General features: G+C 38.8%; 1 protein-coding gene across 2 annotated transcripts in view; it reads right to left on the bottom strand.

The window, feature by feature from the left end:
- The window catches only part of nrg3a (neuregulin 3a), a 445,741-nt gene that overhangs the window by 17,384 nt on the left and 412,769 nt on the right, over positions 1-15,588 (bottom strand). For both annotated transcript variants that reach the window (XM_088086742.1, XM_088086743.1), the window contains one exon: positions 10,574-10,691. In XM_088086742.1, coding sequence (XP_087942868.1) covers positions 10,574-10,691 — 118 coding nt within the window. The remainder of the gene's footprint in view (positions 1-10,573; positions 10,692-15,588) is intronic.

Below are 15,588 nucleotides of genomic sequence, written 5' to 3'. Positions count from 1 at the left end.
CATCCTGCATTTAGTCAGAAAATAGCTTTTTTGTTAAAACTGCTGTATATCGTTCTCTTTATTGCCTTCCATCCTCTTTGAATCTCATCCACAATGATCCTCCGTTTGTCCCTCTCTCCTCCCCTCTCTCCGTCATGATAGTTCGTCTAAATGAGCACTACTGTGACACTGCGAGTCCCAGGTCCTCCCTTTTTAACTCTCTTCATGTTTGTCCCCATCTCTGGAGAGACAAATACGCCATGAAACAAAACACTTTGTTCTGAGCTTCACAATACAGTTGGCAAGGCAGATTCACTCGGTTACACAGCGGCAAAGATCCGCTGTGAACTCAGAAGAACGTAGGGCAACACAAGAAAGTGTTTTAGGCTTTAAACTTTAAACACCTTAAAGATGTAAGGCGAGTGGTGCTAGTTTGATTTCTTTCTACTACACAAACCTATCTGTGCTTTGCATCTATCCAGCAGTGACAGTTTTCTCTCCTCAGCATTTTCTCGCCGTCGTCTAGACAGTAACCGCTCGACTTTTGCAACACGAGGTAAGAGAGACACCTATTTCTGTGCACAAAGTACTTTTTATGTCTTTAGACAAAGTTCTGCGTTTTCCGTCTGACTAACAAGGTTGTCACAGACACAGTCCCTTTGAGGACTCGCTGCAGGACACCAGCCTCATTAGCGTCACATATGCTGCTTTGCTGATGTGACCGCTCAGACGTTTGAAGGCTGATTTGAACTTATAGAACCATGACACACTTTATTTCTCGTCTTAAATGTATACTGTATATAGACCTCATAATACCTCCGCTGAAGCAGAGATGGAGATGATTACAAGGCGGGTTCATTAGGAACTCTGTGTGAGTGACTGTGTTGTACTTTTGCCCTCACAAATCTGACACTGGTTTTCCTCAGACAGACGCAGGAGACAAACCTGCAGAGTGCCTCGTGTTCAAACAGAGTTCATCCTGTCATGAGGTAGATTCAGTCCACGCTGCGCTGGCAAAGCCAACTTTGAATTTCACTCTGAAAGACTGCAGCTTTATTGATATTTCAGGGGGAATTACAATGTTGTTGTTATTCTGAACTGTAATCATCTTTGGGGAATGACAAAAATGTTGCTGAAGGCAGTTTCTGGTTTGCCTCACAGAGGTGCCGCACTGTTTGACTGTCTCAACATGTGACACAATTTTTCTGACAGTGCTAATCATATTTCCCAAAACAATACTGGAAAGGCTCTGACTGGCTCATAGTATAACTTTGTGTTTTTTTTGTATAAGATGAAATGAAACATGCCTCTTTTTTCTTAACCATTTCAAATCACATCCGGGTCATATTGTGCATGTACGTATTTAACAATATATGCGGAAAAAAAAAATGTATTCTACCATTAAATATCAAATCACATTTTTCATTTGTAAAACAAATTCTGATTTATGCCGATTTATGTCCTCCAAAAAAACAAAAAAAACCTTTTTGACAGTGCTGTACCACCCCGTCATCAATGCATTGGTTATACTGTAAGCTAAAAAAATAATTCAAATATACAGTATTTGAGCCATCAAACCTCCCTGCTGCACCTTTTTATGTCAATAAACTGTCTCTCATCTGTGCTCCCTCTCTGGTGTCCGACACCATGCACATCCTGCTGCTAACTGATACAGAAGCTTCCAGCAACCAGTAACTCATTTCTCAGCCTGTGATTAAACAGAAAATACAGAGTTTTTAAGTGGGTCATTAAGCTAGCAACTCAAAAAAGTGGGTGATGATTATTCAAACAGAGACGGATCTGTTAATGCTCGCATGTGCTGATCATTTATTCATGTTAAAGTAGAAATGAATGGCAGTATAATCAGCCCTGCGAGACGCAACTGAAGGAATCTCCAAGTTCACTGACTTAACAATGCTTTGCTTTTACAGTTACGGAGGGAAAAAAAAGTCTTGTGTTTAATTTATTTATTCGTTGTAGAATATATACACAGCTCCAGCTCAAAGTGCCTCAAATCTATTAAATCTGACACTGTGTGGTTCAGGTTCCTTTTGTTTCAGCTTAAAAATAGATCTAGGCTTCGGAAAGACTGCTCAAGGAAAAGAGCGGGAACTGTGTGGATGTGTCATGCAGCAATACTGACTGTTTATAGAGGTCATCAATATAAATGTAATGTTTTCTCGCATCGCTGCAGGCAAAGATCTCTGCTCTCTGGCTCTATAAATGCATGCAAATATAACAGGCAAAAGTAATCATTGCTTTGACAGGGACTTCATGCCGAGTCTGGACAGTTGTGGTGCAAAGGGGGCATGTAATGATGTATATTAAAGGATATACGCATTTATGTGTGTGTGTACGTACCATAATGGATGTTTTAATCTCTGAGATAGCATGCACCATATGCCTCTGGCACTGAGGTTTTTCTTAACACTGACAGACTATCCGGAGGGAGCCAGGAGATGATTTTTATGATTTGTGCAAAGATGCTGCCATCAATAATAGCTTTATAGCATTATAAACACACACACACACACACACACACACACACACACGGGGCGAAACACACACTGATCTCAGATCACGGCTTAGCAGAAAAGCTCAGGATAGTCTCGTTCATGATGGAGACAGAGCCGTTTCAATTATGCGGCAATGACAGACGGACTTGGCGAAACACCTGTGGAATACGTGATAAGGTGTTAAAACCAGATTGACAGAGAAAGATCGGCTCACTCGGAGCTGCTCTTCACTTCACTGCTTAATCAAATATTTCTAACAAAGGGCCCTGCGGTGCTAATCAGGCCAGCTCATTTTCTGTAACAGGCCACTGCTGGATAGTTCTGCTGCCTTTGTCATGACCTACCCGATTATATGGGATGTACATGTGCTCAAATGCAACCCAAATCCCTCCTAAACTTAGAATGAAAACATTAAATTGGGATTTAATTATAGCGGAGACATGCAATTAAATGTGACAAATAGTGAAAGAGAATGGTCATGCAGCGACAGCCTGCTGTGTATGACACACTTGTCTGAGTGCATGCCTCCCAAAACAAACCACCACTGACCCCGAGTTTGCTGCTCTGTTTTCAGAAATTTGGGTAATTGATTGCCTGCAGACAGAAATCAATGTGACTCTGGATGCGTAGGCATAAAATAAACAAATGCAATTCATTTGCATGTAAGTTCCCCCAAAGGCTGTGGGAGAAATTAAATAAATAAAACAAGATTTAAAAGCAACATTTATACGCTAAAGATCAGCCTTGTTTTTCCTCAACAATACATTCTGTAGAGCCGGTAAACAATGATCCGTAATTCATGAGCCACTGATGATAGAGCAATTAGTGCAACAAGAGCCAAAGGATTACATTTAAATAGTCTTCTATTATGTTTAGGTATAATGTGATTTTTTTTCATTGTTTATTCAATTGTATATAATTGCACTGTATTATATTTCAGTGTTTCTATTTGGGGCAGAAGAAAATAATCATACATATGCAATATAATACAAATCTGCCATGCTTCTACAATAGTCTAAAACAAACAAATCAAACAGTGTCGCCAGTATTTTAACACTTTCACCAAAAGCCACATCGCTGAGAGTGATGGAAAAACACTAATTCTTTTAAGGTCAAACTGCTTTATTCAGTGTTTTTACCAATTTAAATCACAGAGTTTGTCTCTTTTGGTGAGGAAGAGACCCCTGTGGATAAAATGGCTCTGGCTAAAAACTCCTAAAAGTTATCAGAGAAAAAAAAAGGGTGAACATTAACAGGTGCTCGGCTTGTGGCCTGTCAGCAACAAAACACTGATTTGTAATTTGGAACTGTTTTATTCAGTGTGTTTACTGGTTTCATTCACCTGGTCTGTTTTTTTGCTGACCATGACTGTGAATGCAAATGATTGTGTTATTTAGTCAAAATGTTCCTGTTTCAAAGAATGCTCCTGAATGACTAGTGTGTTAGCATTTTGCTAACCAGTTAGCTCAAGAACCATTCTTGCAGTCGTGTCGACATCACAAAGCTGCTTTTGCGGTGAACATCACTGTTTTACGCATAAGCAGTGTTTAATGCAAATCTCAACATGTAGATGAGGAAAGAGGTGATAGTGAATTGTCCGCCTCTTTTTCAGCTGTTTATTTGGCCAACAATGACTTAGCAAACAGACATGAAAAGGTGTTTTTGTATTTAGTGCAGTTTTAGTTGGATAAAGATCAGTGTGTGTGGTGTAACAGAGCCCTTTTGTTCTGAGGCAGCAGTGAGCCTCTGTGTCACTCAGGTGAATGAGACACAGCCTAAGATGAGTCCAATCAGCCAAACTCCTACACCTGTGTAGGTCTGCACAGGCTGCAGACACTTGTATAATCAGTGTGGAAGGGAGAGCAAGGTGACACCACAAACAAAAGTGAAACTTTCTCTCCATTTATTCTTCCTTTTTACTTGTTTTTCCCTTAAAATGCTTATGTTTATTGGAAAAGCTCATATTCACAGGCAGAGCTGTGCAACTTTATTTTAAAACAAGGCTTATTAAGATTTTGGCTCAAGTCAATTTTAAGTAAAACAGTCAAGGTTGGGTTCAGGCAAAAAACATTTTCATGCATTTTGCACAAGTTTCATGTCTTCTCTACATTCTCTGTGAATAAACACACATGCTGTAGGTGATGCAGTTTAGCTATGTTTAAACTTGCTGCACATATCATAATTAAAACAAAAGAATATGACCTATTTTACATCCATGATTAGCTGAATATGTAATATAATATGTGTGTTTATATAAAGGGAACTGAAGCAAAAAACAAAACATAAATAAAACACTGATGTGTAGGAAGATTTTGGCCTTGAGTTACAAATACAGTAAAGGCATAAAGTGAACTTTAATCAATTTAGGGTCGTGGATCAAAAAGCATGACAACGTACGCGGGTTTAGATTTTATGTTCTGAGTAAAAGGAGGCCTGAATGAACATGTTGATATATATATTTCAGAATGTTTAACTTGAACCCGCTCTGGCTTGTCAAACTATAACGTCTGTAAAACTCAAAAAGAAGCATGAAAGCCACAGTGCGATTTCTCCGAAAGTGCAAAAAAGATATCACAAAGCTGAAGTGATGAAGTGCAGTGACCCGTTTGAAGTCTGAATGGAGCTTCGAGCTGAAAGAAGAAGTTTTAAGAGCAGTCGGTTTGAACATTCCTCCTATCGACACCCGTAACAAGAAAAGTAGAAAAAAAGATTTAAAAAATACTAACAATATGAAAATGGAAAAAAAACAGCAATATTGTCCTGATGGAGATAAACACTTGAAAATTTATATAGTTAAAAGAACAGCACTTGTAATAATTAAGTGACAACAAATTAAGGTCAAATGATAATGAGTAAGAAGAACATTGGTGTAATTGGTTAACCCTTTGAAACCCAGATTGACATCACTTATGTGTTACTTTCTTCTGAAAACATGGGAAAATGTGGCAAATGAGTAACTTGGCAAGAACTGTCTTACAAATTGCATGAAATTACTAGAATTGGAAAATAATGAAAAAGATAGAGCAAAATGTCCCCCAAACTATGTTTATAATTGGCATAATTATATATTTAAAGTTATTTTTACAGAACTTTTTTTGGTATTTTTTTTTCTTTTCTTTTCTTTTCTTTTCTTTTCTTTTCTTTTCTTTTCTTTTCTTTTCTTTTTTTTCCCTTTTCAAGCTAATTATTGGGTCATTTGTTCCTAAGTGGCTCACTGCCTCTTCCTCATGTTTAAAAAAAAAGCCAATTGGCTGAGGGTTAATGGGCCTCCTTCTTATCAATAACTGATTTGTTGTCCTTTGATGTTTCAGTTTCCAGGTTGATAAATATTCGTCCCTCTATTTGCATGTACTTTGTGTGCACAAATAGCCATTATTTTATTGGTCTGCTGTTTGTAAGTGCATGTTAAAGAAGATGTATTATTCTCATTTACTGTAACATTTAGGTTTAAATTGAAATGTTTTATGATGAACATTACTTCTAATGGTTGCACATTAAAAGATCTAAATCCATGTAGAAGGTTGGATCGCTGCCATTCCCTTGATCTCGATCTCGGGAAGCCGGTTTGTTTGTCCTTGGCTGAGCTCTCAGCTTGAGGGTAATATGAGGTGGCACACCTGACATGCCGTCTTCACAAACTCCAGATTTTACAGATTACTTTCAAACTGCAGTTAGCGCCGTCTCCAAGCTACATTTTATCTGAACCCTTTGTGAACTGAAACTCAGGAACCTGGGGCGAAAACGCCTTTATGTTTTAGAGTCTATAAACTCAAGATTGAAGTGGACAGGGCCTGTGCAGTCCTGCTGCGTTCAGACAACATTACTTCTTTGACCCGTCGATTCAAGCGAGGCATTGAAACATTTAGGCAAAATATTATTACCTTATCGCCTGCACTTTATGGTGACCAGCCTGAAATATTAACTCTGTGTGAAAGCACATGATTTAAAGTAATAGTAAAAAAAAAAAATAAACAAAGTGATATAGACCATGACAGTGGAACATCACAGTGTTTCACTTAAATATAGCTGCAGGGAGTGCTGAAGGGATGACTTTTTTCAACATCACCCGCTTCCCTCAACAAAAAGCCAATAGGATTTTTATGATTAAATTTTGTATAGTTGTGGAAAATAAACTCTGTTGCAAAAAAAAGTTTATGATACTTTCATGTTTTATTCAGCAAAATAATCCTCACAAATGAACACCATTTTTATGTTTTTTGAATTGCCAGAAGTAAAAAGCTAAAAAAGGCTATAAACAAACTGCACCACGGTCGCATGACTTTCAATATCGCCACCACAACGAGGCTGTAAAACTGTTCGACATTCTTCAGTCTCATTTACTCATCTGTCAGCAGCCGCCCTTAAGACATGTTAAAGCTTCAAACTTCACAAGTGGGGTAACTGAAATGTTTTATGTCACAGAACAAAACTTTAAGGTCTTTTCAGCTTGTGTTATCCGCACACCTTATTTAAGACATCTAACGAAAAACCCGCTGACTTTGTGCTAAATAGTGTAGTTGAAACATAGTTAAAGTATCTGCTGTATCTGTAACATACGCTAACACGTCTTCCTGTGATTGGGTTGCGTTGTCAGTAGCACTCAGAACTTGTCAAATAGATCCGCTTTGTCAATGCTTTCTACGTACGAGCGTGACGCCAAAAGCCAACTTCCACGACCACGTGCTGGCGTCAGATTAGACTGTGCTTGGACAGAACGGCTGGGGTTGTTATCATACGCTGGCGGACAGCTGGATGGCACTGGGAGTGTCCACATGCAAAGTGCATGGGTGGTGTCACTTGAGAACGCGGCTGGATGGAACCGGTCAAAGTCAGGTAATAATGCTGCTGGTGACCGTGCAAAAAAAGGGGTGTGAGTGTGTTTATACGGCAGGTGGGTGGGGAGGTGGATGGGTCCCACAAACAACTGACTTACGTGCAGGAGTCCGGAGTTTCCTACCTGACTACCCAACTGTACTTTTTTTCTATACTGTATCATTTGTTGCCTAATCCTAACTATAGTAACTACAGTGCTTTATCCCACTATGTGCATTTGTTGACGTCACCGTAACGGCATCATGGAGCGTAAACAGCTAATGCGGAAGGATACCTAAAATGTCACAGGTAGACGCAGAAGGTCACTGACAGAGCGGCGGCTTGTGACGACTTCGGAGTGAGAATGTGATGGTATTACACAGAAAACGAACGGTGGTCCCTGGTGTCACTTTGCTCTCCCTCTGACTTTCTACCACGCTTTACGAACGTCCTCAGTATTAACTTATAAGCTTTTTTTTTTTATCAAATTACCAATGCGGATGTTTTCCTTCAGAGGACAGTCTAGTTTTAGCTCTCACACTGATGGGCCCCATGAAGCCCAATTCAGCATATCAGGCCAAGGACTGACTGTCAGCTGTATCATCCACTGCCTTTGTGAATTGTAATTATCTCTACTTCATGCAAACTGGGTCTCATACACAAGATACTCATTTCTGTGCTGCTCCCACACAGTGATTTGTCAACCTTGTCTATGTTAATGTGTTTATGATGGATTGGGGGCCTCTGGTGTTCACAGTACACCTTCTTTGCTTCATTGTACATTTAAATTACACCCTTGGAGGAAACACACAATTTATCCAATAAAGCTTCATGTCAAACCTGTGTAGATTACGTAGGTAACTTATATAATAAACATGTAAAAACGTTTAAAGCTAATTTATGCCCAGTGGTGCACTAATGCATACATACAATCCCCCAAGGCGATGGAAGATGTGGATTTGACTGACGTTCAAATTAATGTAATGTTTTCCATGCCAACTCCTCCGAAATGCACATCTGGGAGACACGCGGTGACAAAGAGCGCTGAGAGGATGATGAATGACATCGCTAGCCAGCGCCGAGCTCCCAAACCACTGAACGATTGCTCACTCAAAGACCTGTGAGCCTGATGCAAGTGGCCAGGTGGAGACGCGGAGACACACTGATTCATACAAAGCTAAAAGCTGCAGGGGGGTGATGAACTCAGTGATAGATGCTAATCCTCTGAGGTGTAATATGTCGACTGTAAGTGTCTGATTTGTGATCATCTCTGCGGGGGCACTTCTACTGGATCAAATTTCGAATGTTTGACTCTAACAGTCTAAGACAAACAAAACGTTGTGAATTTGTGCTAATGGCACCACACTGCAACAAACTGGTGTAAAAATACAACCAAATTCTAACAGTGAAGTACAGTTTTGTCAAAACGCAGTAAAAAACTGTACATTTTTCTACTTTTTGGAGCCAATATTACTACTTTTAACTTCACATTATATTGTAGAATACTGTAATAAATTTAGTGGTAATATACTGTTGATGTAATCTAATGTATTGACACTGTAAAAAAAATATTTTCAATAATGAAGATGTATTATTCAGCAGAAATAAACACCAGTTTATAGACTAATCAACTAATGTAAAAATTCTACCAGTTATGTACTTGTTTTTCCCCAAAATACAGTAATATAGAAACTTTATTAGGGAAAAAACTACTGCTGTAAAAATATGGAATACTTTAATAATTATGCACATTTTTTTTTTAAATACATAAAAAAAAACACAGCGAATCTGTATTTCAACGTATTTTAAGAGCACTGGAAAAAGCATCCCTTGAAACTTGTTCTTGTTTTTAGTATTTTTAATCTGCTTCTACTTGACACTTCCACTTAAAAGTTGTCTGCGCTGTGTTGATATATCTGTCTCTGTAGCTAATTATTATATTGCATGTACTGTATTGATAAATCTGTCTGAATGTAACAGGTCACACTTTAAAAAGAGACCCCGTGTCTCAATGAGAAGACCTGTATAAATAAAGGTTAAACATATTAAAACAAATAAATCATGATCCTTTTAAGAACCATGTCTACTGCAGAATAGTGTAATAAGTGTAACTTTAGTACAATGAGTAATTTAAGTGATATAATAAGTCATTTATGATATTGACACTGTAAAATAACAGTAGGATGCTGGAAACTACAGCTGCCAATAATTGTACATGCGTTTAAGTTTGTTACAGTACCTGTATTGAATGTAGAAAAGCTTAAATTAATAAAGGCTGCTGTTTTTAATTTTTTTTTTAGAAGTGCTGTGTCTTTATGTTTATAGAAGCAACTGAATATGGTCTCTGAGAAGATAAATATTAACTCACACTCATTTTTGTCCTTCTGATTCTTAACCACAACAAGTTCAAGTTAATGTCATCCAAGTTACACACACAAACACACACACACACACACGTTTATAAAGCCAGTCTGAAAAGAAATGGAACGGGAGCACGCTGAGTTCACATTTTAATACTGTTTTCAAGATGGAGCCACAAGTATTGGTGTCCTTCACCAGAAGCAGTGGGCGATTTGTTAATTTTTCAGTCAATGATTTCAATGATTCATTGCTGTATAAAATATTTTATTTTCTGTGCCCTCAGTTCAGACTTGAGTGGGCATGTTTGCTCAAATAATACTCTCTGCTTTGTCTCGTAGTGGCACTTCACACTGCTGTTTTTAAAAAATAAATTACCATGGTTTCCAAACGAAGGATGTCATGGTTTTCAACTCGCCGTGGAAAGAATAAACACGTGTCTGTTCTTGATTAAAATCTCAGTTTTTAATGTCTTTAGAACTTGCCACGTGAAATTACTTTTTTCCGATTTACATATTTCTCTGACTGTTGTCTTATATTTTGTCTCTTCCCTGTGTGTGTGTGTGTTTCACTCACTGTGGTAATAATGCTTTTACACAGAGTTTATTGGCTGAGTGGCATCATGTGAGATGATTTAATGCGTGTAATTAGTCTGTGAGTTTACTAAACCAGTGCTACAAATGCTGTACCAGTTCATATACCGGAATTAAATAAATCTCAATAATTTATCAGTTATATGTCTACACCCAAACCCAGGTGATTGAGAGGGGTTACAGGCAAGAAGGCTACATTTTAGTCATTTTGCTAACATAGGGGATGGTGTCCACCCTCAATTTGCCTACATACTAGAAAGGAGTAACAAGTTTTAAGACAGTCAAAAAAGATGGAGGAAAAACTGCAGTAGTTACCTCGTGCATTTGCAGGTTGGTGTTTGAGGCCCTCATCTTGGCATCCAGGGCGTTAGCGGTGTAGTTTTTCAAACTGCGACTCTCCTTCAGGTGGGCCTGGATCTTCTCCCTGCGCCTCCTGAAGAGAAAAAAAAGGAGTGGAATTTATTTCAGGAGTCCTTTGACCAAATTAATTGTGCAGGTTTCATCCCAACCAATCAGAACCAATAGATTATCAAGTGGTGTTGTGGTAGCATTGGCTGTGAGTTGCCAACATACAGTCTTTAATCTTCGTCAGTTTCATTCACATAAGAGGCCACATCCATCTTTCTTTAACATTACATCAAGCTCTCCAAATTACTTTTACTCAAACAAATTCTGAGTTCCTCTGTGTCGTAATTATTTTCTGCAACCAACCTTCCCACCAAATCCTGCCTGCAACTAATCTATAATTATGCTCTTATTAATTCACAACAGAGGCCTTGGGACTGTTGCTGCGCTTTTATTTCAGAGAGGAATGACACGGATGCACAATATAGTAAATGTACTTCAACATTAGATTAGTCCGGCCCTCACAAACAGTAAAGAATATGAAAGGAAGCTAAAACCAGGACAGATTATTTCTCAAAGTGGTAACGATGACATAAGAAGGATTTAAAAGTTTCGTTTGTAAGATATAAAGCATTTATTTGCAGCATTAGAATTGTAAATGGTCAAGCACATTGTCATTCTTAAGCTGTCAAATACTGCTGCTTTTGCAGTGCTTTCAGCGTAAGATCCCGACACCAAAAGCCACCTTTCATCTCTGCATGATACCCTGCTGGTCGGCATCAGCTAAGAACGCTGCCAGACAGAACCTCTGGCTCTGTTATTATACGCTCTATTATACACCCCTGCACGGCCACATGGCCACTGTTGTAGCAGCATGATACACGGACAGGCGGTGGCACCTGTCAAGCCTAAACATAACTACATACAGCGTCATCCCACTATGTAGGGGTCCACTGCAAAGCAGCAAAATGTGAAGACTTGGGATGAAAACATGTTGCACCCTCACAAAACAATTGAGAACATGAAAGAAAGCCAATAGCAGGCCCGATTATCTCAAAGAGTGGTCAGCAATGATATAGGAATGATATAAATGTGTTGTTTTTTAAAATTAAGGGATCCTTTATCTGCATCAGTAGATACGTGAATGGACACAAATAAAGCCCTCTGTCTGTACTCTGGGTTCAAATTGTTCTTGTTTGTGCCATATTTTGACTGTAGGAGATGACAAAGATATTTTTAAAAAAGGCAGAGTGGAAGAAATAGGTTAAATGCAGTGGAACGAACACTCTGATCACATGTTATAATGTATTTAATCCCCTCACAGACCACCGTCATCCACAATGACGCCTCCGTTAAAAGGTGCATTAGATGCGATCAGCTGTCTGAGGCCAGCTGGCTCCAACAGTGATAACATAGTGTTCAGAAACTTCACTTATACAGTTTAGCCACAGTAAAAGACAAGAATTAAGGACAGATTACTTTTAATGTTCTATATTATACATAATTACACTCAAAGAGCATATGGATCTTTAATCTTCTCTGCTTTTCTAAATACCCAAAGTATATCATGAAGGACACTGCAAAGCATCTGCAGGATTTTTTCCCATAATTTTTCAGACTCATCCACCAAAGAATCAGAGGCCAAGGAGAATTGCATTTCACCAGCGTCCTGCCCTCGAGGACACAAGAGAAGAAGAAAGTGAGCTATTGAGCAGAGAAGCTTTCTATCTACACCTCTTATTCTGTCCTCCCTCAGCAGTCATAAAGAAGACTCCAGTTTGTGTGATGTACCTTGACTCCTCTTAATAAATTCTGCTAAGATGTTCTGAGTCATTCCTCAGATGTGTTTTTATTATTGAATGCTTTGTAAAAATTCATTGCAAAGGCACTGAAGGACTGAAATCATTGACGGGAAAACTAATTAGTTTGACCCTGATCCCATAAAAACGCAGACCTGACTCATGAAAAGAGGTCTAGAGATAATTGAGGGTTGTATTCAGATTTTTTCAAATTCACCTGAAAGGAGCTCGTCTGGTTTGTTTTTCTGACCAGTGTACATTAGAGAATGTTTTCTTTGTCATTACGACACTAGTTACTAAAGTCTGTGCATCCACACTGACTGCACTAAACCATTTAATCACAACTTCATTCTGTGGAGGCGGAGGTACGCCCGTTATCAGATCGAGCCGATGAAGCCTCTACAGTTTCCGTCTCTGAGATTCTCCGCTGAATGACAGCGATGTAATGCAGTGTTTACAAACAGCCTCATGCTACGCTCCTATCCACCTCCACCTCTGTGGCACTTTAATGATATTTTCTCAGAGGAGGCCTGTGACATTTTGTACACGCTGCTTTTTGAAAAGCGTTCACTTAATATAAAAAGTCCATTATCTCCTTTAAAGCTTTAGCACAATCTGGTTGTTTATTTGATGCTTCGGTTCCCTCTTTATGATAAAAGCGTGTGATTGTGTTGTAAGAAAATAGAATCAAAGTTGTATGAATGATGTCAGTAACCTCCAACATCACCAACTTTTTTTTTTACCTGTATTTCAATTGCTACAACGCCAGCTACATTTGATCAGAGGAACTTGTTTTACTGTTATTTATGAATTTAACTCCATCCATGTCCATGTCTGAAAACGCTAAAGTCCGAAAAAGGTTCCTATAAGGTTCCACAGACTAGTAATGTATTTTTATACCTTTAGACGTTTTGACTGCTGACCTGACACGTCACAACAACATCATGTGACTCTTCTGAGGAAGACTGCAAGAAGATGGCAGTTGAAACAAGGTATAAACACACCTAAATAGTCTGTTAATAAGAAAAGAATTAGCCTAATAAGACTAAAAACACATGATCATTCATGTACACTAGGTATGAGTTTGCCGATGTAAACAGCTAGCAGATTATCTACTCTGTAGTTGTGTTGCTTAATAACACAAAATAATATGTAGATGACGAAAAGTAAGACAGCAGATTCCTTTGCTGAAGTAAAGTAAGTATAAGGTGGTGAGGATGGCGGTGGTTGCCATGTGCTTTTGTTGACATCCCGGCGTTGGCTGCTGCATCCCGGAACTTCAACAGCAGACGGAGGAGGAAACCTAAAACGTAATATGTAGACATGAGAGTCCACGGGAAAAGTGATGATTTATGACAACTATGCTGCAACCAACGCCGGGATGTCAACAAAAGCACATGGTTAGGAATAAGCTGCAAAGGCACGGGTGTTTTGGTTTAGGCAACAAGAGCAGGTCATTAAGTTAGAGAAAAAACATCATGGTTTTGGCTTTACATTTACGTTGGGAGGGAGAGTGAATACCTGACTCCTGGGTGAATCATATTGCCACAAAAGATGGCTTTGGTGTTGGTACCTTATGCCGAAATCACTGACAAAGCGGCAGTATTTGATGACTTCCGATTGAAAATGGGTCGGAGTGTCTGTATCACTTTCAGAGGTCTCCATTTCCACCATGGATGTATAATGAGACCTGGATAAAGCTGTGGAGGTGGGACCCCTTTCATTCCTATGAGAGTTGCTCAGTGGTGCATGAAGCCAAAATGGTTCAACTGGCGCATGTAAAATTACAGGGATGATCGGCTCCTGCTCTGTGCAGCTCATAGAGCAGACACACTAGAGACTTCTGAGATGACTACTTCTGTTAAGTGCTCTGTTAACTTGAACGAGGATAAAAACCCTCAATTGTGCGGCTCCTCTAGAACCTCCAACGGTTATCTGACAAAATTTCTTTAAATGGACATACTCTGTGATTTCCTGGGGCTGTCATGCTCAAAAATGTGTCCATTGATTTACAGATGTCTCTTTTGCCATGTTAGTCTTTTGGAAAAAGTGGTTTCAAAGCCTGGCATACTTCCTGGGGACCTGGTTTCCCCCATCCAGGCTAAAGCACATCCCTGCCGTTTTCAAACGTGGTCAGCAGAGATTTGAAAAGTCTCTGTTTAAGGGGTTCCAAAATGCAGGGGGAGTGTGGATGCTAGGTGTTAACCTAGCACTTGTTATGCATTTTAAAATGAAAAAGTTTTAGTGTGGATGAAGCCTAAAGCTGGAGATACACTACACAACTTTCACAATCCTAAAAAAATCTGAAAAGACTGGGAGTATACACTAATTGACTGGCTTTTGCAGATTTTTCTTTTAAAAACTCTTGTTTTTACTTTTATTCATATTAATTATTAATTATCTTTTCCTCTTGTAATGGTCTAATTTCAGTATAATTATTGAATTTTAACATTTTCCATCAGTTCTGACTCATGTCTTTGTATCTTTTATTGTTTTATTTTTCATCTTAATTATCATTTTCTGAGTTGTTATTTTATATTTTTAATGGATTTGTTTCGTTTTAATGATCAGTAGACAGCTTTGTTTTGTGTCTGCAACTCTACTACGTCAAATTTTATGCACCACCATGTGCTTCCACCTGGCATAAAATGTGCAATATAAATAAAGTTTTGCTTGCTTAAGTTGCCTTATCTGCATATTTAGGATCATTGTCTTCTTTCTGTGTCCTAAAATTGCAGCACTATGTATAAAAACAGCTATGAGTTACCAAACATGGATGTGTGTTTCAACACTTGCTGCTAAAAGCCAGCACTTTAACCTCATTTTAAATGTCGTCGGACAGACAAAAGGGAGAAAATGTGTCACTCTCCAAATACATTCAGACTGCACTGCATGCTGCCCTTTAAAGAGCAATGATGGCAGCATGAGCAGAGGAATCATTTGTCTCTCACTTAGCTGTATTTTCATCTGGCTGTCTTTTTGTCTGAAAAAAACCTTTGACTTATATCTTTATTCAGGTCACTGAGATTTGCGTGAACACTTCCTCCTGATCTGTGTACATCTTCTCCATTGAACAAGCTAGTTTCCTGACTCAATTACGGATTCATTGAAAGCGCCTGTCCATCACGCCTTTATCCGATTATGTTGTTGTCAGGCTGCTCACTCACTCACATCGGTATATTACAG

Source organism: Plectropomus leopardus, chromosome 13 (assembly GCF_026936395.1).
Source record: "Plectropomus leopardus strain MGB_pleo_1.0 chromosome 13, ASM2693639v1, whole genome shotgun sequence".
Taxonomy (NCBI): Eukaryota; Metazoa; Chordata; class Actinopteri; order Perciformes; family Serranidae; genus Plectropomus; species Plectropomus leopardus.
The sequence above is the reverse complement of the archived record's forward strand: the minus strand, read 5'-3'. Positions and strand labels throughout refer to the sequence as shown.